The sequence below is a fragment of the Medicago sativa genome, chromosome 3 (assembly GCF_051527215.1).
Source record: "Medicago sativa cultivar Bolivia chromosome 3, Bolivia_mono, whole genome shotgun sequence".
In the NCBI taxonomy this organism is placed as follows: Eukaryota; Viridiplantae; Streptophyta; class Magnoliopsida; order Fabales; family Fabaceae; genus Medicago; species Medicago sativa.
In genome coordinates, this window is record NC_140751.1 from 7539931 (window position 1) to 7560857 (window position 20927).

General features: G+C 33.0%; 3 protein-coding genes and 1 long non-coding RNA gene across 4 annotated transcripts; 1 reads left to right on the forward strand and 3 right to left on the reverse strand.

The window, feature by feature from the left end:
* Positions 1 to 239: 239 nt before the first annotated feature.
* LOC146935352 (uncharacterized) lies at positions 240 to 3455 on the reverse strand. The gene is made up of 5 exons (XR_015030197.1): positions 3009 to 3455; positions 2809 to 2865; positions 2429 to 2536; positions 1673 to 1827; positions 240 to 560 (listed from the first exon to the last, which is right to left on the reverse strand). It is a non-coding gene; the product is annotated as an uncharacterized LOC146935352 (long non-coding RNA).
* An 879-nt stretch (positions 3456 to 4334) lies between these two features.
* Positions 4335 to 9305, reverse strand: LOC146935353 (aspartic proteinase Asp1-like). Its single transcript, XM_085750522.1, has 8 exons — positions 9120 to 9305; positions 8901 to 9024; positions 8576 to 8790; positions 8248 to 8484; positions 8003 to 8159; positions 4862 to 5047; positions 4694 to 4763; positions 4335 to 4610 (listed from the first exon to the last, which is right to left on the reverse strand). Exons 1-8 carry the CDS (start codon positions 9284 to 9286, stop codon positions 4522 to 4524), a joined length of 1245 nt encoding a protein of 414 aa, XP_085606648.1. The 5' UTR covers positions 9287 to 9305; the 3' UTR covers positions 4335 to 4521.
* Positions 5744 to 7919, forward strand: LOC146935354 (uncharacterized). The gene has a single exon (XM_085750521.1). It carries the CDS (start codon positions 5902 to 5904, stop codon positions 7054 to 7056), a length of 1155 nt encoding a protein of 384 aa, XP_085606647.1. The 5' UTR covers positions 5744 to 5901; the 3' UTR covers positions 7057 to 7919.
* Positions 9306 to 19212: 9907 nt separating the features above from the next.
* On the reverse strand, positions 19213 to 20409 carry LOC146935355 (F-box/kelch-repeat protein At3g23880-like). The gene is made up of 2 exons (XM_085757614.1): positions 19952 to 20409; positions 19213 to 19762 (listed from the first exon to the last, which is right to left on the reverse strand). The coding sequence occupies exons 1-2, from the start codon at positions 20407 to 20409 to the stop codon at positions 19213 to 19215; spliced, it is 1008 nt and encodes a 335-aa protein (XP_085613740.1).
* Positions 20410 to 20927: the final 518 nt, after the last annotated feature.

Below are 20927 nucleotides of genomic sequence, written 5' to 3' on the forward strand. Positions count from 1 at the left end.
TCGCTTAGCATTCTCAGTATTAATAACTTGCTCCCTGCACTAACCATACATAATTGTCCAAATATATGTATATAAGTCGTCTTTTCATCTAACGAAATAACAATTACATGACAAAATTGTAATTAGAACCTTTCATGGTAACCAAAAAAAAAAACTTTCATGAAAAAAAAACACACACAAATATAAATGCTTAAAAACCTTTCACCCAATTGAATAGTAAATACATTTCATTTCAGATATTTTTATTTTTTTTAACCAAAGGTAGTGCAAAGCACACTACTAAACTTCATTCAAATAAAAAGAAGGCATACAAAACAAAGAAAAGTGGGATATGGCCCAAACCTTTTCAAAAGTTGGAAAATCTATAATTAGGCATATAATGGTAATAAAAGCTAAAAATGACAAAACTTAAATATAAGACGGGTTGATGGCCATCTCTAAAATCTACCAAAACTTATGGTGACTTGACAGACCTTCACAAATTGGAGGACTTAATTTTCCTTTATTGTTGGCAAGCTCTTGGTTTCTATATATTCCATTGCCTTCTAAATAAGTTTTACCTGAAACAAAAACATAATTTTCTATAAAATTAGCATCTCCAAAGGACCACCTCAACAATAAAACAAAGTTATTTTGGCATAAAGTTTTACGTCTTGCTTAAATTTTAGTAATTGAGTGTGAAATTATATTGAAAAAAGGGGAAGTGCAGGAGTAAAGGTTTTGTAAAAGAAGTGAAGGCCTTACAATGCCAAAATTACTCATAACTAAGTTAAGAAAAATGTTTGCTTATTCTTCAAGGAAAAATCGATTGAACCTTTAAAGCCATTTTTAAATTTGCATGTGTAGAAATACTTTTAGCTTATGTTACCATAACCATTCTTCTAAGTTTTCTTTTTTATTTATTTTCATGTTATTTATATTTATAAACTCTAAAGAAGAAAGAAGCAACAAAATTAATCTAAAGGGTATCTTATCTGTTAGTGTTTTCCACTCCATATGAGCAACGTTATATTTGCTGGAAAGCACAATGAGGCTTAGTTTACCCCAAACAAAGTTCTTTGGTTATATAAACAGGGCATGCACATAGTCAACGTCAAACTAAATTTGTATAAACAGTAAAGTAACTATAATTACCAAAAAAAATTGTACTCAACTTGACATGAAATGCACTTGACAACTAAGAAAATTCTGCTAAGATTGTGTGCAATAACCTTTAAAAAAGTACCAAAAAATTTATAAATTAGGTAGGAACTAACCATAAACTTAACTTCATTAAGCACGGATTTGTTTGGATGTGGTTACCATAAGTTTCAGGTGTTCAACTATATGTGCAGTTAATCACGTCCAAATTTGTGGTTAATGAATTTCAACACATATATATGATATATCCTATTAACCATCTAATTAGCTACATATTTGAACTACCTTAAACACTTCAAATGCTGTCATGGAAATTGTCTAGATTTAGTTCATCAAATAACACAACTAATGTAGCAATACAAAATCAGTTCAAGACTTCATTGCAATGCAGTTAAAAACAATGTTTTAACTGTGGCCGCAGTACAAAGTGCAACATCAAGATTAATCTTGATGTAGTCACGGCCCTTGATGAACCTGCATCAATCATATATGACAGTAATTTATCATAAATATCAAATATCGTGAAGCTTACTTGTATTTGAAGTAGACGATTTGGGTATGTTTTGGTAACAACATGACTCCATTTGGTATTAAGAAGAACAATCCAAGTATAAGTGACCAAGATTCACATGAGAAAGCAAGAAACCATGGAAGTGTCATGGAGGAAGATTTTCTTGGTTGACCATTCTGCAAATGATAGAAAGCTAAGCAGAATAAGAGCAAGTTTATTATATTTGAGATTCTTTAGAGAACAGAGAAGTTTGCTACCGCTATATATGCTACTATCTTAATCATAGGATAAGATAACATTTTAATCCATCAATCATTACATAGTACATTGGCATTCAAAAAAATCATAAGACTATGGTTTATATGCTACTGCTATATATGCTACTGAAGCCTCATGATAAAAACCCATCTCCTACATCATCAAGGCTCCACTCATTTATTGACAGTAGCATATATTTCAGAGTGCAGAATACAATTTGTAGCAGTCCACAGTAACTTAAAAAGACAATGCAATTTTTTATAGATACATGATCTTTGAAATCATTACAACAAATGGACTATGCAGGGTTAAATACGAATAAAACTCTATAAGCCATTCTACTTTAAAGCATGTAGAATTGAACAACATAGGTCATGTATGATATGAAGCATGTAGAATTTTTATAAGCCAATGCTTAAATAAAATCTTTATCCAAAATTCCTCCATACTTATTCATCTTTGAATAACTAAATTTCTGAAGATTAAAGAAAGCAAAATATCAAGAGACGACATTCTCACCAAATGCTTAAGCAACTCCCAACATATATTGAAGTAGATCCTCTGCTGGATGAAGCTCTAGGTGCAAGATGTTGCCTCCAAAATGCTGTGAATCTTAACCTGCAGCCACTGTGGTTAAATGGTTGTCATGTTATGAGACATCTTAATGTTGCAGCTCAAAACCAAGTAACCAATGTCATTTAAAAAACACACTTCATGTATCATGATAATTTGATTGACAACATGCTTGATTAAAAATGTCATTTTTTTAGTCTATATATTTTTTTTAACTGCAAATATAACTGAGTTACATAACCCAGTTTAGGCTGAAACAAATATCAAACAGTTGGTGGCCAAAAGTAAGAACAAAAACTAATTCACAGAGAGGAATTTGTATTTACCTTTTGTAACTTATGTCTTCAACATCTGGTTGTTGTTGCTTGTTCTCACGCGTAAGGCTGAAACAAACAAAAATGGAACACATATGTTACATAGATTTGTTAAGAAAGAAAAATATAGAAACACAATTCTTCACTTGTGAGAGAAGAAGGGTTAAGATGAGTGATGGGAGGAACAATATCACCTATAATCAGTCACATACCCACAGAAGAAGCTAAGCGAGAAGGTTGAATAGACGGTGAGATTCTCGATCGGAGCGGAGCAATGAAGAAGAAGCTGAGTGATGAAAGGATGGTGTTTTTGGGTTTATGTTATTGTGAGTTCCTGTTTAATCACCGTTCACCAGTCCACCCGTCGCTGTCTCCACCGCCGAGACCACCGGACCTACATTTAAAGATCAAACGAACACCACTGCATAGAAGAGAAAAACAAAAATTATATCAATTAATGATATATAGTTAACTAACCTGCTGTGAAAGAAAAAAAAAAGGAATGTTAACTAACCAGATATGATTATGTGAAGTCAGGAGAAAAAGGGAGTGATGTTGCTTGCAGTTCGTGAACCAAGAGAAAAGGAAGAAATAAATATGAAAGTAAAACAGGAAATTAAGATTTAGTTTAGGGTTAAAACAGGAATTTTATTCCCTAGGATTTAAGTTTAATTAGGGCAACAATATTAGCGTTGGTTAACTTTTATATATAGATAGATAGATAGATAGATATTGAAAATGAAGAAATAACTCAACAAATAACCTAATCTCTTTTCCTACAAAAATACCAAATACTACCTAATCTCAAATACAACTGAACGTAAAATTATGTGAAAAATCATCTAGCCTTCAGCATGGCAAGGTTTTAAAAAAGAGAATTTATTTATTTTGTTACAAAAAGATAGAGTTATAAATATGATGATTTGATTGGGTGGGGCTAAAAAGTCCTTACGTGCATTTCCGAAAAAAACCCTTTGAGAATATGATTTTTTTTTTTTTTTTGACAATTTTTGTTTTGAACAAAACAAAAATCAAATCAAATCCAAAAAGAAGATCCGAACCCATGAAAGGCGTGTAAGGCTAGGGTTCAGAAGCAATTAATTAGCACATAATGGTGGTCTTATACGGCTCACTATGTCCATCTCATTAATTAATACGAATAACCTGTACTAAATACTACCTAATCTCTTTTCCTAAAAAAATACTAACTAATCTCCAACAAAACTTAATGTATAATTATGTGAAAAATCATCTAGCTCACAGCATGCAAGTTTAAAGTTTTTTTTTAAAAAAAAAAATAGAATTATAGTTTTTTTTACGAAAAGATAGAATTATAAAAAATTAATTTGTTCCTTAAAAAAAATATGATTTGTAGGGATGACAATGCGGTCCTCCCTTACTTAAGACCGGACATTTTAAATTTTTTAAGAAAGAGTAAATATTCGCCTTTTAATGGCAACAATATAAGTTTTATGGACAACGTATTAAAAAGACACTCAACACAAGTGGCGAGTTGATTATTAGAATAGAGAGAATGATGAAATAACTCAACAATCAAATATTTATTGAAATTCAATTATTATGATTATCATATATAGTATAATGTTAATTCCTTTGGGGAGGAATGCAATTTATTTAAGGCTAGTACATATACAACTACAAGATGTGTATTTATTTTATTCAATCTTGTCATCATCCATATCCTCTCTCTTAAGCCTCAATCGATCAGAGAAGTTTACAGTAGTTTTCAGGGGCCCATCCAATCAACTTTCTCTCGTTGTCAAAAACCATTACCTTATTGTGCATAGCTATAGCTGTTGACACCAAAACAAAATGTTATTAATTACAATCAAAGTAATAATCATTACAGATAAAAAGAGAAAAATTTCTTTACTACCTCCTATCACATTAGTACCACCAAAGCCTTCTATGCTATCTTGGATCACCAAGCATATATCTCCGTCTCTCTGAAAATTAAGGATATATAGTTAGCATGTTAGTATATAATTACTTAATTAGAGGATCATATATAAAATCAAAGGTAGCTTAATAAAAAGGTGCTCACCGAGAGGATTATATAATGTTCAACTAGTAGTTGAAACTGCACATTGGTTGAGATCTTCAATTTTATAGGTTTCAAATACCCATTGCTCACTTGTTCTATAGACTGAAATCTTTTACCCGTCCAACAAATTAGACCGTCTTTCTTAGTTTGTGTAAACGTTACTTTGGAATTCAATTCTTTGTTAATCTGAAATATTAATTAATATTTGATCAACCACCATGAACTGAAAACGTAATAGTTATTAGAGTATGAATAATCAACTATGGTTAGTTGATAGGTAAACTAGAGTTAGTAGCTTGGTTAAGAGTTAGTTAGAGTTAGTTACATAACTAAACTCTATATATAGGAACACTCATGTATCATTTCATCATCTTTTATCAATTCTATTGATTCTCCTATGAGTCTCTATGGTTACCTTCCTCATGAATATCGTTACGCTCTCTTCCTTGCTGATCACTATGACCTTTATCCCTGGGAATCCATGATTCGTGACATGGTATCAGAGCGATACCCTAGGGATGAAGATGATATTAGAAATGGTGGTTGGGCCTAACACAACCCCACAAAACCGGCTTGTGAGGTGAGGATTGTCCCCACTTATAAACAAATTGTCAGGCCAACTCCTAACCGATGTGGGACTCTTAACACACCCCCTCACGCTCAGGATTACACATCTGAAGCGTGAACATAAATGACGGGTGGCCCGATAACGGAAACCTGATAACAGGTGGCCCAAAGAATCGTGAAGAGGCTCTGATACCATATTAGAAATGGTGGTTGGGCCTAACACAACCCCACAAAACCGGCTTGTGAGGTGAGGATTGTCCCCACTTATAAACAAATTGTCAGGCCAACTCCTAACCGATGTGGGACTCTTAACATTATTAGAGTATGAATAATCAACTATGGTTAGTTGATAGGTAAACTAGAGTTAGTAGCTTGGTTAAGAGTTAGTTAGAGTTAGTTACATAACTAAACTCTATATATAGGAACACTCATGTATCATTTCATCATCTTTTATCAATTCTATTGATTCTCCTATGAGTCTCTATGGTTACCTTCCTCATGAATATCGTTACGCTCTCTTCCTTGCTGATCACTATGACCTTTATCCCTGGGAATCCATGATTCGTGACATGGTATCAGAGCGATACCCTAGGGATGAAGATGATGATGCTTCCGCTTCCGCTTCCGACATTGATGAAGATGAAGATTCTGTTGATGCAGATTCTACTCCTGCAATTCAAGAACCTTCAACTTCTCATGATTGCATCCGATTCGGCAGTTTCGATTCTCCTATCATTCCGGTTTCTACTCCTTCAATCGAACCAAAATTCGATGGATTTTCCGTCAAGATTGGTGAGATTTCTTGCGTTCTTGTTACTTCTTGCACCGACATCGCCGATGATGATGATTCTGTGTTAGTTATGCACGAAGATGATGAGAAATTGCAAGTTCTTGAACCTGAATTGAAGAAACGATGCTCTGATCTCGTTGTTTCTGAAGCATCGGAAGAATTCGTCATACACACTGCTCAGGTGAGATTGAGGAGCTCTGTTTACGGCGTCTCCGCCGTGAGGCCTTCCGCCTTGTGGTTGTTCGTCGGCAAACAGACTGAACCAATTGCTTCAGATGTCGACAACAAGATTCGGTCCTTTCAGTTACATGACGAATCAATCGTTGATTTCGATCCCGGCGGACGAATTAGTTCATGTTTGATGTTCTCCGTTTTCACAATGCTTCGTCAAATTTGTTTCCGGTTGTGGTGGATACCATGGGACAGAGGGAAGCAATCATTCTCCGATGAAACCCTCGCACCCCAACCTTCGTTCTTCTCTCTCTCTTCCATTTCCCAATCCCTTTGCTTCGTTGACTCCAATATCGATCTTCCATCATCGCTCGTCGGAAACAGCAGCAACGGCGGCGGATTTTCGCTTTATCCTTACTCTGATTTTGGAACAGAGTACGACTCATGCGTGATACAGAATCATCAGGATATGGTGAATCATCACAGTAGGTTTCTCAGTCGTCTTCTGGAAAGTTCCAAAGAGGTTGAAGCTCTGCAGCAGGAAAACAGACAGCTCCGTGCCGTGAACAAAGAGTTGCAAAAGAATCTGAACCTTCTCGTTCAAGCTTCGCTGGAGAACCGATTCAATGGTGGCGGATCCTCCGTCCAGACTCAATCAACTCACTGAATTTGAAGATTCTACAAGATCTGAGAGGTTTTGATTTGGATTTGGATTTTGCTGTGTGTAAAATGATGGATTTAACGAAGGATTTACAGAAACAAGATTCAATTCAAATCAGAGAGGTATGGAAGAATAAATATGTTGCGATGGTGTTTTTGAAGAATATCAGAAGCCTCTTTGTGGTTCAGAAGCATTTTTGGTTCAGAAGCATTTTTGTGGTTCAGAACCGGTTTGTTGTTCAGAAGCTGTTTTGGTCAGAAGCATTCTCTGTTGTTCAGAAGTTGTTTTTGTTCAGAACCGTTTTTTTTTGTTCAGAAGCTGTACTCAGGCACATCAGAAGCTCTTTCTGCTGCGTGTTCTCAGTTGTGTAGCTACAACTCCACTTCCCTTGGATTCCTCATGTGGGCATGTGCTTCATCAGCTTGTTGGGCTTCTCTTGTTTTCCTATCGGTCTTTTGTTTTACTGAGTTTACCCCCTAGTTTGCTTAGTTAATCTAGTATGAATAAATTGTAATTTTCATTGTATTTCAAACTCAAATTGGTAAAATTCCCACTTTGAGTTTGAGGGGGACTATTAGAGTATGAATAATCAACTATGGTTAGTTGATAGGTAAACTAGAGTTAGTAGCTTGGTTAAGAGTTAGTTAGAGTTAGTTACATAACTAAACTCTATATATAGGAACACTCATGTATCATTTCATCATCTTTTATCAATTCTATTGATTCTCCTATGAGTCTCTATGGTTACCTTCCTCATGAATATCGTTACGCTCTCTTCCTTGCTGATCACTATGACCTATTGATTCTCCTATGAGTCTCTATGGTTACCTTCCTCATGAATATCGTTACGCTCTCTTCCTTGCTGATCACTATGACCTTTATCCCTGGGAATCCATGATTCGTGACAATAGTAAATAAATAAGACGACGAAATTTCTATGATTTTTGCTCACAAGTTCGAGAAGAACTTTATAGTCTTTAGAATTGAGGTATGAATAGGTGGTTCCACAATCAAACATAAGGTTAAGACCCTTAATATCAGTATTTATTCCATTGTAAAGCAGATCCGCTCGTCCTGCAAAATAGCGTCCTTCCTCAATCTTTTTATTTCTACAAAAACAAACAAATTAAATTAATTAAGGTTTTGTATATTATATGTATGTATGAGTGGGAAACATCTATTAAATCGTTTACTAACTTTAAGGGACTTAGCATAGGTGTATAACTAATCCTTGGAGTAGAGCTGGGAATATTTCCAAAGAATAAGTACCCTCCTCCTCCTTTTTTCCCACTAATGCAATGACCTACCACATTTTGAATCAAGCCTTGAGATTTAAGCTGGGACAATATGCTCTCCTTACCATACCCAAGCCCAAGGATCCCTTCTGGGATCACTCCTTTTTTACGAGTAGCCTTCTTCAAATAATTTGTACACCTGTCATATCATATTAATTTGAACACATAAACATAAATTATATAATATTATCAAATCAAAATCAAAATAGTTAAGTTAATGCAAAACTCACCCGAATGCCAGCTCAGTGGGCCGTAAAGTGCCATCAGAGCTTGAAATACTGTCTTTTACTAGGAAACCCTTAGTTTCAAGAGAGTCTACATATCCTACTTGATACTCACATGGCGATGAGTCACCACGCTTTCGTTTATTATTCTGGACTGCAAGGCACAGGGGACTACTACTTTCCACAAAGTTATTGTGGGGTTTATAAAGCTTATTCATAGGCTGCAAAATTAACAAACAAAGATCAGCAGCATATATATATATATATATATATATATATATATATATTACTAATATAATAATTATGTCAAACATATATGATTAATTATTACCATGGTGCAACCTACACGGTCTTTATAATCACACTGAACCCAAGTGAGATCACTACCCGTGTCAATATCAAGGTTAAAGGACTGTACGGGATTGTTGCCAATTTTGAAGGACACCTTGTAATCCCTGCAATATAATGCATGCATCATAATAAGTTGATATATAATATAAGTTTTTGAATGAAAGTTGAGGAAGAAATATAAGTGGCATTGATGGCCTACCAACGTAACTCTTCTTTAATCGGAAAAACAGTAGAAGAAACGAGGTTATGAAATGATAATAATTCTGTGGAATTGGCATCCAAGGATGATAAGGAATGTGATGGGGAAATTATAGAAATAAGTAGCACAAGGAGGAGTGTAGCTAGTGGAATTCTTTTCATATCCATCTTCACAATGTTTTTAGAAATCAAATGATATATGAATGCAATGCTCTTGTAATGTGGTAAACACAAGAGGATGTCTTATGCTTTTATAGAGACCGAAATAATACTCTCAAGGAAAAAAGTTCATACGAAATTAATTCATAATATTTTTACATTGACTTTTAACAACTACCCCTGGTCCCGTTTTTAAACAGGACAAGATCAAAAAATTTAAATACCTATGTTACGGTTTGAATGACTTCTAAAAAAATAATATCCCATTCAATTTTATGTAATTTAGTTTGGATCGATTGTTTGATATCAAAATAACAATTTTTAAAAAGATCTATTAATTCTCTCAAAAAAAAAAAAAAAAAGATCTATTAAAATTAATATCATAAAGACACGCTAAAATCATATGTTTGTTGTAAAATATAATCTATAATATACTAAAAATTGACAATTAAAATGAATTTAGTCGATTATTATTGAAATGTATGAAATAGTAAAAATATACATTAAATTTATCTAATAAATATTATTGAAAAATTAAAATCCGGCAAATAATAGATTAATATTGTAAATTATACAAATAAAAATGTATTAAAATTTATTTACGCAGTTTGGTTTGAATGTAAACACCCTATAATTTGCAATGCAGTGAAATAATGATTAAATTTCAAGTGAGAGTTACGCTCAAATTAATCAATTGACACACATAAAATATGATTATCTTAGTTTTGTAAAAAAAAATAAAAATTATTATCCTTGTTGAAGGAATCCATAGGGATATTTTTTTTTTTTTTATCTATGCATTATTTTTTTTAGAGGTTCTATGCATTAATCAACAGTGTGAATTTTTACATATACATCTAATTAATCTAATTAAATAATATTATATAGACATTTTAAAGAGAAATTTTTAGAGCTTGCAAAAAGTGTCATCAACAAACAATTTAATTGGATTATTTTTATAGTACAATCGAAAATTCAACATGTACCAAAGAAAATTGACCATGTACCAAAAAGACTATAGTGCTGATATTCTTGGATAGATAGTGTTGATATAGATAATAAATTCATATATAAATGTGAACCGCGTTACTAAAAATATATATGCTTAATTCCCTTGCTTTTCACAATATCTAACTTGAGAAGATGCTTACTGGGTGAAGAAGAAAGTCCATTTTTAGAAGTACGTAAAACAAAGAATTTCATAACATTCTCATATGTGATGTGGCAAAGACAATGCATGATAGTTATGCCTGGTTATAAAAGAGAAACTATACAATAAAATGCTACATGTCCATCTCATTAATTAATACAAATAACCTGCAGTAAATACTACCTAATCTCTTTTCCTAAAACAAATACTACCTAATCTCAAACAAAACTTAATGTATAATTATGTGAAAAATCATCTACCTCACCGCATGCAAGTTTAATGTTTTTTTAAAAAAAATAGAGTTATAGTTTTTTTTTTTTTTTACAAAAAGATGATTTGTTCCTTAAAAAATGATTTGTAGGGATCTTAAAAATGTGAGTGGCAACAAATCATATTTATATCATAAACATAAAGAGTGGATGATGAATAATTTTGATTGGTATCAACTCATAATAAGTATCTCATCATCTATCTTTTGTTGATGGGTAATATAGTTGTCACCTATAACTAAAGGATGGAACTCTTTGACTATCAAAATCCATGTCAAATAAATGACAAACTTCTATGTCAAATAAGGGGTATGGGCAATGTTTTCATTCACACAGAGTACAGTAAAATTTGATAAAAATGTAACATTGAATGCAAAAAAAAAAAAAATGTAATAAGAACAATGTAAAAATAGAATAAATGTTTGGAAAATGTAAATGACTAGTACGATGTAAAGGTTTTGAAATGTAAATGACAAGAAAGTTTAAATGAAATTGAGTATAATTTGACGAAAACATAAGAGAATTTTAGAAAACATTGGTGGGAAGTAAATTGCAAAAATGTTAATTAAAGTACAAGATAAATTGCATAAACCTTACATGTAATTAGAAGATAAAATTGTAACCAAAAAAAAAAAAAAAACAAGAAGAAAAAATTTGGAGGAATCATAAATGACTGAATGTAGATGACTTTGAATTAAATTGACATCAATGAAATCGGAACATTGAGAAATGTTGTCCGTTTTCATTTTAATACTATGATTTCTGGAATCAAACATCCTTCGTACAAAGCTCTCGCTCACTATTGATATAAGTTTAAAAACTTAATTCTTTTTATTGATGTGGCGAGGAAAGTTCTCACTTCTTCCATTGTGATGAGGTGTTAAAGCTTTGGTTAAAGGTGTTTTGATGGCTTAATATTAATTTCTTAATACCACATATATAATTTATTTGCGCATTATGAATGTTAGAATGCGGAGGTTCGGAACAAAAAGCTTAGCAAGGATTTTGGGTTAGTTTGTCATGCGTCTATTGGGTATATGGAAGACTAGAAATGATGAAATTTTCAAGGATTGTATACGGGATTGATGACATTGTGGATGATATAAAGGTTATGTCTTGGCACTGGAGTCTAACTAAATCGTTTAAAAACATAGTCTTGTCTCTACTATGAGTGTTGTTGGAACCCAAGTTGTCTTTTGCGATAGCTTAGTGATTGACTTTATTGTGTTTATGTTTTTTGGTGGTGTTTTTTGTTGGTGTTGGGCTGCCGCATATTTATGGTGCCTATTATGCATTTCATTGCTTTTGCTTAGCCGCTCTTCCTTTGCGGTGTAGCTTTCAACAATATGTTGTTTAAAAAAAATTAAATAAATAAACATCGTTGTGGTGTAAATTAGTTGATTATTTCAGATTACTTATCAAATTAGACGAGTCGAAGCTATATTGAATGATTTGCTAGAAAGTGAGGAATTTTGGTGGGCGCAGAGGTCTCGTGCTTTGTGGTTAAAACATGGAGATAAAAATACAAAAATTCATCAAAAAGCTTCTCAGAGAAAATCTAGAAATTGGGTGGATATTATTTGGGATGGCCATGTGGAGAAATTTGATGATGAGGAAAACATTGCTAGAGTTTTTAATAATTTATTTTGGGATCTTTTCTCCATCAGTCACCCTGAAAGAATTTCTGATGTTGTGGAAGTGGTCAAAGATAGACTGTCAGATTTTATGCGTAACATATCGCAAGCTGAGTTCAGAGAAAATGAGGTTTTCTTAGCCGCAAAAAATTTAAAGCCTCGTGATACCCAATGTCCTGACGGAATGCCATCTTTATTTTATCAACAGTTTCGGTGTATAGTTGGTAAGGATATGACTTCTTTTGCTTTGGAGATTATCAACCATGGTAAAAATCCTAGAAACATTAATCATGCATATCAAAATGGTCACAAAATTTGGTCACCTAAACCTTCTAACTGTGATATTATGTTTGTTTCAGATCTCATTCATCACGATATTCGATGTTGGAATGCTCCTTTTACTAATGAAATTTTTCTCCCTTTTGAAGCAACTCATCAAATATGATTATCATTGTTTTGTTAAAAAAAATAATTATCCTTGTTGAAGGAATCTATAGGAATATTTGTTTAATCTATGCATTATTTTATTTAGAGGTTCTATGCATTAATGAACAGTGTGAATTTTTACATATACATCTAATTAAATAATATAAAATAGAAATTTTATAGAGAAATTTTTAGAGCTTGCAAAAAGTGTCATCAACAAACAATTTAATTGGATTATTTTTATAGTACAATCAAAATTCAACATGTACCAAAAAGACTATAGTGTTGATATTCTTGGATAGATAGTGTTAATTTAGATATTAATTAAATTCATATATAAATGCGAACCACGTTACTAAAAATATATATGCTTAATGCCTATGCTTTTCACAGTATCCACCTTGAGAACATGCTTACTGGGTGATATGCATGATAGTTATGCCTGGTTTTAAAGAGAAACTATACCATAAAAGGCTACATGTTCATCTCATTAATTAATACAAATAACCTGCAGTAAATACTACCTAATCTCTTTTCCTACAAAAAAACAAAATACTACCTAATCTCAAATACAACTGAACGTAAAATTATGTGAAAAATCATCTAGCCTTCAGCATGGCAAGGTTTTAAAAAAGAGAGAATTTATTTATTTTTTGTTACAAAAAGATAGAGTTATAAACATGATGATTTGTTTGGGATTATGATATTTTTTTTGACAATTTTTTTTTGAACAAAAGAAAAATCAAATCAAATATATTAACCCAGGCGGGTAAGGCTAGGGTTCAGAAGCAATTAGCACATGATGGTGGTTTATACGGCTCACTATGTCCATCTCATTAATTAATTCAAAAAAAATATCATAATCCCTCCCTTACTTAAAACCGGACATCTTAAATTTATAATGAAAGAGTTAATATTCGTTTGTAAAAATGTGAAAAGGTGACGAGGGCCAACAAATCATATTTATATCATAAACATAAATAGTGGAGGATGAAAATCATAATAAGTATCTCATCATCTATCTTTTGTTGATGGGTAATATAGTTGTCACATATAACTAAACAATGGAACCCTTTGACGATCAAAATCCATGTCAAATAAATGACAAACTTTTTCAAATAAGGGGTATGGGAAATGTTTTCATTCACACAGAGTAGGTTTGTATCCATGAGATTTCCCTTTTCCTTCAAAATGTGATCAATAGCTTCATTCTCTTCCGATAGATATGCACATGAACAGAATCCTCTCTCTTTTTTTTTCACTATTGAATCTTTTCTTATTTTCACAGTCATGAGTCATTAAGTCCGACAGTTTCTAAACTATAGCTGCATCACAAGGTAAACATAGAAATCATAAACATTATAAATGCCTCACTTCCACACGAAGAAACCTTGTTTATCTCACCCTTTGGAAAACATACTTTATAGGAAGGGAATCAGGCAGGTAGTAGAAGCATGATTTTCACCTCACCTTTCGGAATATGCAGTCATATGATTAACAGAAACTCATTGTAGAAGAAACTCACAAAAGATACATTCTGAAAGAGAGAGCACATACTAACACTAATCCATGAACTGGTCTATCCTATATCTTGTAATCAAGTGGAAGTGCACTTTTTCAAATTCTCCTGCACAACAATAATTACACCAATTACTTGTCTTGTCCGAAACTGTTATGCTCAAGGGGGAACATCAATTTCATCAATGCCTGTTCTTTTCCATTATTCCTATAAATCAGAAAAATCTGCATCTAACCTCTATGCTATTAGCCATTACTACATTGATCTAAACTTTTAAGTATCTATAATACCTTTAAAAACACTGTAGAAGATAGCATAATTTATAAAATACATAACCCAACTTCAACCCGAAAATCTTAAGTAATTAGGGTGGTATATAACTCAGTACGAATTCATGATCAAATTTTAGTTAGGAATCATATAAATTAGGCTCACATGTTTTTTAACCTTAGCAAACTTGATCTGAACTCCAAGACATTAACACTATACTACTACCTTACATTCGAGGACAAAATCTCAACATCTAAATCCATAATAAATTCAAGGCTTAAACGCACCATTCACCCCTAAGTTTTCAAAAGTAGTGATTTTTGCCCCCTTTTAAAAAAAATGGCAAAAGTGAACTCAATGGATGTTTACCGCCATCAATTTTAGTCTCTGTTTTTTAAATTAACTCATGCATGCACCCTTCTAAAAAAAATTTCAAACAATGGTCCTTCAATCGATCCACTTGCAATAAACTCTTGCTATTCCATGAATTTGTTGATCATGTTCAATATTCTATCCTTAACAAATTCGAAAGTAGCCTTCCTGCGTTACTATCCAAGTATGCTTATGATTTTTTAAAAATTAGATAGTGCACTTACTATGTTTCAACAACTCTTGTAGCATTGACCTGATATCCATTCTCACCAAAGGTTATGGCCATAACAAAGTCATTTGTCTTTTCTTTTTTGATGGAGGATTTCTCCACGTTAACAATTTGTAGTGTGACAGTGAGTTTCTACATTGTTTCTTCTAGTACAACACCAACATCCATTGATTAGGCGAAAAAGACATTCTTATCACGTTAATACAACATGTTTCACATATAATTCTAGCTTCTGGAATGTGGATTATATATAGAAGTCAAGTCAGTTTTGAGGAATATGTTTCTAGAGGGTAGAAAGTTTAAGAATATTTTCCATTACATGGAAACATTCCAGTGTATGTAAACACTGCTTGAGCTATCGAGATATGAGAATCTAAAGAGAAAGTCGTCAAATGCTTCAGAGCTAGTCTAGTGACAAAGCCTGTACTTGTTGCTCCGTACATGTAAAAAAGGATTCAAGGAATTTGGAAATTTAGAAAGTAAAGGAAATATCAATTTTAGAAAGGAATTTGGCACATATTTGTATGAAATTGTTGTAAATGTCAATAAGATTGTGTAGATATATCAGTCCAAATGTAGAACTTCCATCAGAAAGGCATTTGACATGACTGGAAAAAATACAATTGGATCTAACTATGGAAAAAACTCCATGCCAGTCATGGGGAGGCCAAAGAAATTGCCAGTTCAAACGAATAAATACCACAAATCTTATTAAAACTCTGAAATAAAAAAGTTATTTTTATTTGATGTCATTTACAGATATCCCATCTTCAAATAGAGAAGACACTTTTATTGGTTAAAAATGTTTTCACACTTTTAAATATATACACTATAAAATTATTGTGCTGATGTAATTGGGCATTTGGAGGACAGTATTTCTGCTGCCAAAGCAATGAGATGACTGGTGCAAATTGGCAAACTGCTTTGTTTCCATGTTTGAAGGGATTCTGGAAAGAAAGTGCTCATTAAATTTACTCTGCATGAGAGAAGCTCCACTCAACCTTCGAAGACTATACATACGATTTTTTGTACTAAAAAATCAGATGAAAAAATTTAGCTTCTTCAACTAATATTATTGAAGTAAATGTAACATGTGGCGTTAAAGTGTCATCCCCTGTATATAAATTTCAAATTGGAAAACATAAGATGAGGCCGCTACATTATATAAAAAAATCAGTCAGATAAGCAGAAATATACAATTGATTGTGTATAACAGTTCGACAATAGATGAGAAGAATCACAAGGATCGTATCTCATAAAAACTATAAGGGGATGAAAGGGAACATTTTGCAAGGACATAACATAATTGAGGGGCACATACTGTCTTCTTTTTTTTTCTTTTCAATGGAAAGAGTACCAAAAAAAATAGGAGAGGTGGAGAGAACAGACAACTCCCAAACCAAAAGAAAGAAGCAAGAAACTCCCAACAAACACCAAGAAAATGGAAAACCACCACCTAACACCACACCGGCCCCCCACCCACCAACAATTAAGGCAGGGGAGCTATGTGATGATACAATTCTGTCATCTATTCTTCAGTTTAGCAAGAACTAAGTGAGGTAACTTAAAAGTCAAGGTAACTAATTTAGAGTCACAATCAATCCAACGTTGATGCCAGTTTCTTTCATATGCAATTTCCACAGCTAAGATAACTCTCATAATCTCGTAACAAAGAGCATCTGAGATTCCTATGTTGAACAAAAAACATACATTGCCATTGCATTCTCCATGGCAAAATTTCTAGGATTTTCCAAAGTTGAAACATCTGTGTTATATTTTGTCCAATTGAGCATAGGTGGCTGCCACAACACTTCTATATTTCTTGTAACTAATTTCGAATGCTTTCAGCAATACAAAGTCAGCCATGGATGGCCCTGTTAATTCCTTCGTAAGATTTTCAGCCAAACGAACATTTGCAGATATCAATGCTTGGATAGAATTCATATTTCATATTTGGTTTGATGTTATTGAATCTACAAGTATTTCTTGAAAACTAAATGTTGTTGATAATGCTGACAATTGTTGAGCAGATTACCTGTTTTCACTGAAGGCTGCGACTTCTATTACAAACATCAGAGATAATTAAGATAGAGGCGAGACTGATACTTTAATTGATGTTGAATATAACCAGTTTCATATAGCAATGGCAAAAGAACAGTTAAGGAATAGATGATCTTCATTTTCTTGTTACTTGCACCACAAGTTACACATTCAAGGCAGAATTTTTCCTCTCTTAGCAAGATTGTTATCAGTAGGCATCTTCTTACGAGTCTTTCTCCAAACCGTGAATGATTTGGCTGGGGGAATTGCAAGGTACCAAATAAGCTTTGACCAATTAAAGAATCATCGGCATTGGAATAGTCAAAGTAATAAAGAAAGTAATCAGGTAGGGGATGAAATTTACGAACACCAAGATAAGATTTTTATTTACTTCCACTCATGAGAAAGATTAAAAAGGTATCTCGTAACAGACACCCATAATCAAGAAAGTATATCCACAAGAGTAAAAGACTAATCTTGAATTCCAACCTTTGCATATATAGAAACTTTGTTTAAATTTGTTGCACTATTCGATAACAGTAATATGGTATGGAAGCTTAGTAAACACCCACCAACCTCAACAGTCAAAGCTGCTTGTTGTCTAAATTAACGATCTAAACCCCAACATCCATCACTAAATGTGAAATTCAGCCTCAACATTGTCAGAACCTGAAAGCATAAAGCTTGCGTATATCAGTAAGGGAGTCATTATATCTCAAGTGTACGTTACTTGTTTTCCCTGTAAAATGTAAATAACATAGGCCAAGTAAACTACAGGATATATATATATGCTCCCTCCTGCCAATTTGTTAGATTCTCCGGTCTTAGGATTCAATCTAGCCAACCCTTGAGTACGAACAAACACAATACCCATCAACCATCTCATCTTCAAAATATTTGGTCAACTGCTTCTTACTATCTTTCAACTAAGCATCTCTCTTTCTGTTTCCAGTTCCAACACTGGAGTCAACTGAATTATGCTTTATAGGTTGCCTATGATGAACTTGACCAGAGTCTATTGGACAAAACGAAAAATACCAGAATATACATTTAAATCAATTAGATCCAAACAATTAAATCTATCTACCATCTATATCCACTCATGCCAACTGTGCATATACATTGAGTAAGATAAAAGACCAGTTTAAAATACCAGAATCTCTGACTGGTTGTGAAATTGAGACATTTTCACTATTAAACAATAATAGCTCAACTCAAGAGGTTAAGCTGGGACACCTGAAGTAGTGTTTTATCAATCACTTCATGAACCACATCAGCTACTTTCTCGAGAGGTTATAGTCTTAGTTTTGGATTTAAAATGACAATTAATGGAAGAATATTAACAATAAACTTGGAAAGAAATATGAGCATTAGAAAGTGCTCATAGTAAAAGGAATATTGTTAAAACCAAATAAAGAGGAAATTTATACCTTAGATAGTACTGCAAGTTCTCATAACCAGGCCAATAAAATTGAAAGTTCTCAAATTTGGCATTCTTGTCACAATGAATATTAATCTTAAAAATTATCAATTATTGTTATGCAATTCTTGCTTTTTACTACATATTATTATATAAAATTGTTATTGTTACTATTCTGGGAATGTTAGTTATAAGTAGTTGATGATTCTGATGTTAATTTAGTTCTATATTGCAATAAGTTTTTTTAAAATCAAAAGTGGTTTGGGTTGAATCGAATTGGGTAGGAACTGAAAGAAACATGGTTTATGGTGAACACACCAAATCAAAAACCGAAGGATTCTACTGGAAAGTCTATTGGATTCTAAAAAGTCTCAATATTGCTATCTTGCTTACAACGCTTAACATCACAGTAACAGGAAGTGTGTGAAACAAATAAAGCATGGGATCCAATTGAAACACAAACCATCTAACAAACAAATAAAAGGAGAATAACTACTACTTCTCAATTTGGAGAATCAATTGACCATTAATTAACAATAATTCATAAAGTAATCATTAATTAGAACAAGTACAAAATAACTAGCATGATGCACTTGAATCCTAGCATCAAGACCAAGGTGATATTAAACTCTCAACGCATACTTCGGGGGAACCATTCCTTGGATTATAAGCACCCTTGTTTGGAAAGTTAGTAAATCTAAAAGTACTATTCCTAGAATTGTAAACAGTCAACTTCGTATCCCAATTTGTATCCCAATCCCTTGTAGACTCGAGAAGCACTTGATGGTGATTGTCAAAAGTACATAAGGCCTTGGTAAAAATATAATATTTACTAGGATCTGGCATGTAAGAAATAGTAAAGAATTTTATCCAAGACTCTTTATTTCCATACTCCTTCATGATCCAAATAGCATGACCAGAAATTATGGATAAGCAATCGCTCAATACACCCAAGGTCAAGAAGTTATCTTCATCAACCTCTCCATACTCAGGCTGCAAAATCTCTTGATAAGATTCATTCCCCAAATCAAGAGAAACAATAAAGCACGGACTTTCTCTAAGCCAGTGTTTAGAAGCCAGCCAATTAATCTTGCCGCTCACAAAATGCCCTGATTGCTCAACAGGGACACCACCAAAAGGGAACTCTTGAACGCTTCTCCAAATATCCGTACCCAAAGTATGAATCATTACTTCAATTTTGTCAACACACTTACCGCTATCATTACGCATCTCGAAATGTGAAACAACAATCACTTTGTAATAATCTGTAAAAGAATCATAGCCGAAACCATATATTGTTTTTAGCCTACTAAACCATCTCGGCTTTTGAAAAGGGTGCGGGGGCAATTCCTTGAATTTTCTAATGGATGGATTCCACAATATAACTGAATTTTTATTGTAGCAAGCAATACAGAGGATACCGTTGCAAGAGCCAACGATATAATAATCTTCAACATAATAATTGAAAGGACCTGTATATTGTGTGACCATAGTGGTTACGTTGTGGGAAACGTAATCAAGTGGGTAACAAGTTAAAACACACTTGCTTAAGGTATAAGAGTAGCTCACGTTGTATAGGTGGCGCATGGTGGATAGGCTAAGCTGCTTCTTGGCGAATTTACAGTGAGAGATCACAGAATTCCACGACTTGCATAAGCAACGAAGTTGAAGGAGGAGCTTCACTGGTAGCCTGCCCAAGATTTCGACAATGAGGTCGAAAGGAAGCGTGGGGAGTGGTGGTGGCATTTGAAGCGAATTGCCGGAAGAGAGTGAATGTGACGTTGATGGTAGAATTACCTCCATTGTTGACCTATACTAATAAGGATAAGCGGCGTGGTTTCTATCGTAGCCCACACTACCAGAGGCTTTATGTAGAAATATATATAACAGTATTTCAAAACTAGGTTTCGTGAGAAGGGTTTTAAAGGGTACAAAGAGGGGTGTCAATAAATAAGATGAATGTATTTCACTTTTTTTTTTTTTTTTTTTTTTTTACTTTTGAAGGAACTTTTTTTTTTTTTAAGGAACTTTTATTATTTCTTTCTTGTTGACTTTGTGAATCTATCTATAAGCATGATATATATTGTTTGCATTTTAAATACATAAGAATTTATGATATAATATATTTTAGAAGAATTTATATTATATTTGTTATATTGTTGTTGTAATTTAAAATTACAAGTATAGTTTGTTACATATGAAAGTCTAAAATATCTATAGATTATTACTTTTATGAATAATTTATAAACTATTGTTAGTAGTTTATATACATTAGAGTATTAAAAAGAGCGAACACGAGTTATACATTCCCGTATGAATGC

Bases quoted from the DNA above. Each gene is read 5' to 3' on its own strand.
- LOC146935353 (XM_085750522.1), bottom strand. From the start codon at position 9,286: ATGGATATGAAAAGAATTCCACTAGCTACACTCCTCCTTGTGCTACTT. The intron at 9,025-9,119 runs GTAGGCCATCAA...ATTATATTGCAG, and splicing joins ATTAAAGAAGAGTTACGTTG to GGATTACAAGGTGTCCTTCA. The intron at 8,791-8,900 runs GTAATAATTAAT...TTAATTTTGCAG, and splicing joins ACCGTGTAGGTTGCACCATG to CCTATGAATAAGCTTTATAA.
- LOC146935355 (XM_085757614.1), bottom strand. From the start codon at position 20,409: ATGGAGGTAATTCTACCATCAACGTCACATTCACTCTCTTCCGGCAAT. The intron at 19,763-19,951 runs GCCCCCGCACCC...GGATATTTGGAG, and splicing joins ATTAGAAAATTCAAGGAATT to AAGCGTTCAAGAGTTCCCTT.
- LOC146935354 (XM_085750521.1), top strand. From the start codon at position 5,902: ATGAGTCTCTATGGTTACCTTCCTCATGAATATCGTTACGCTCTCTTC.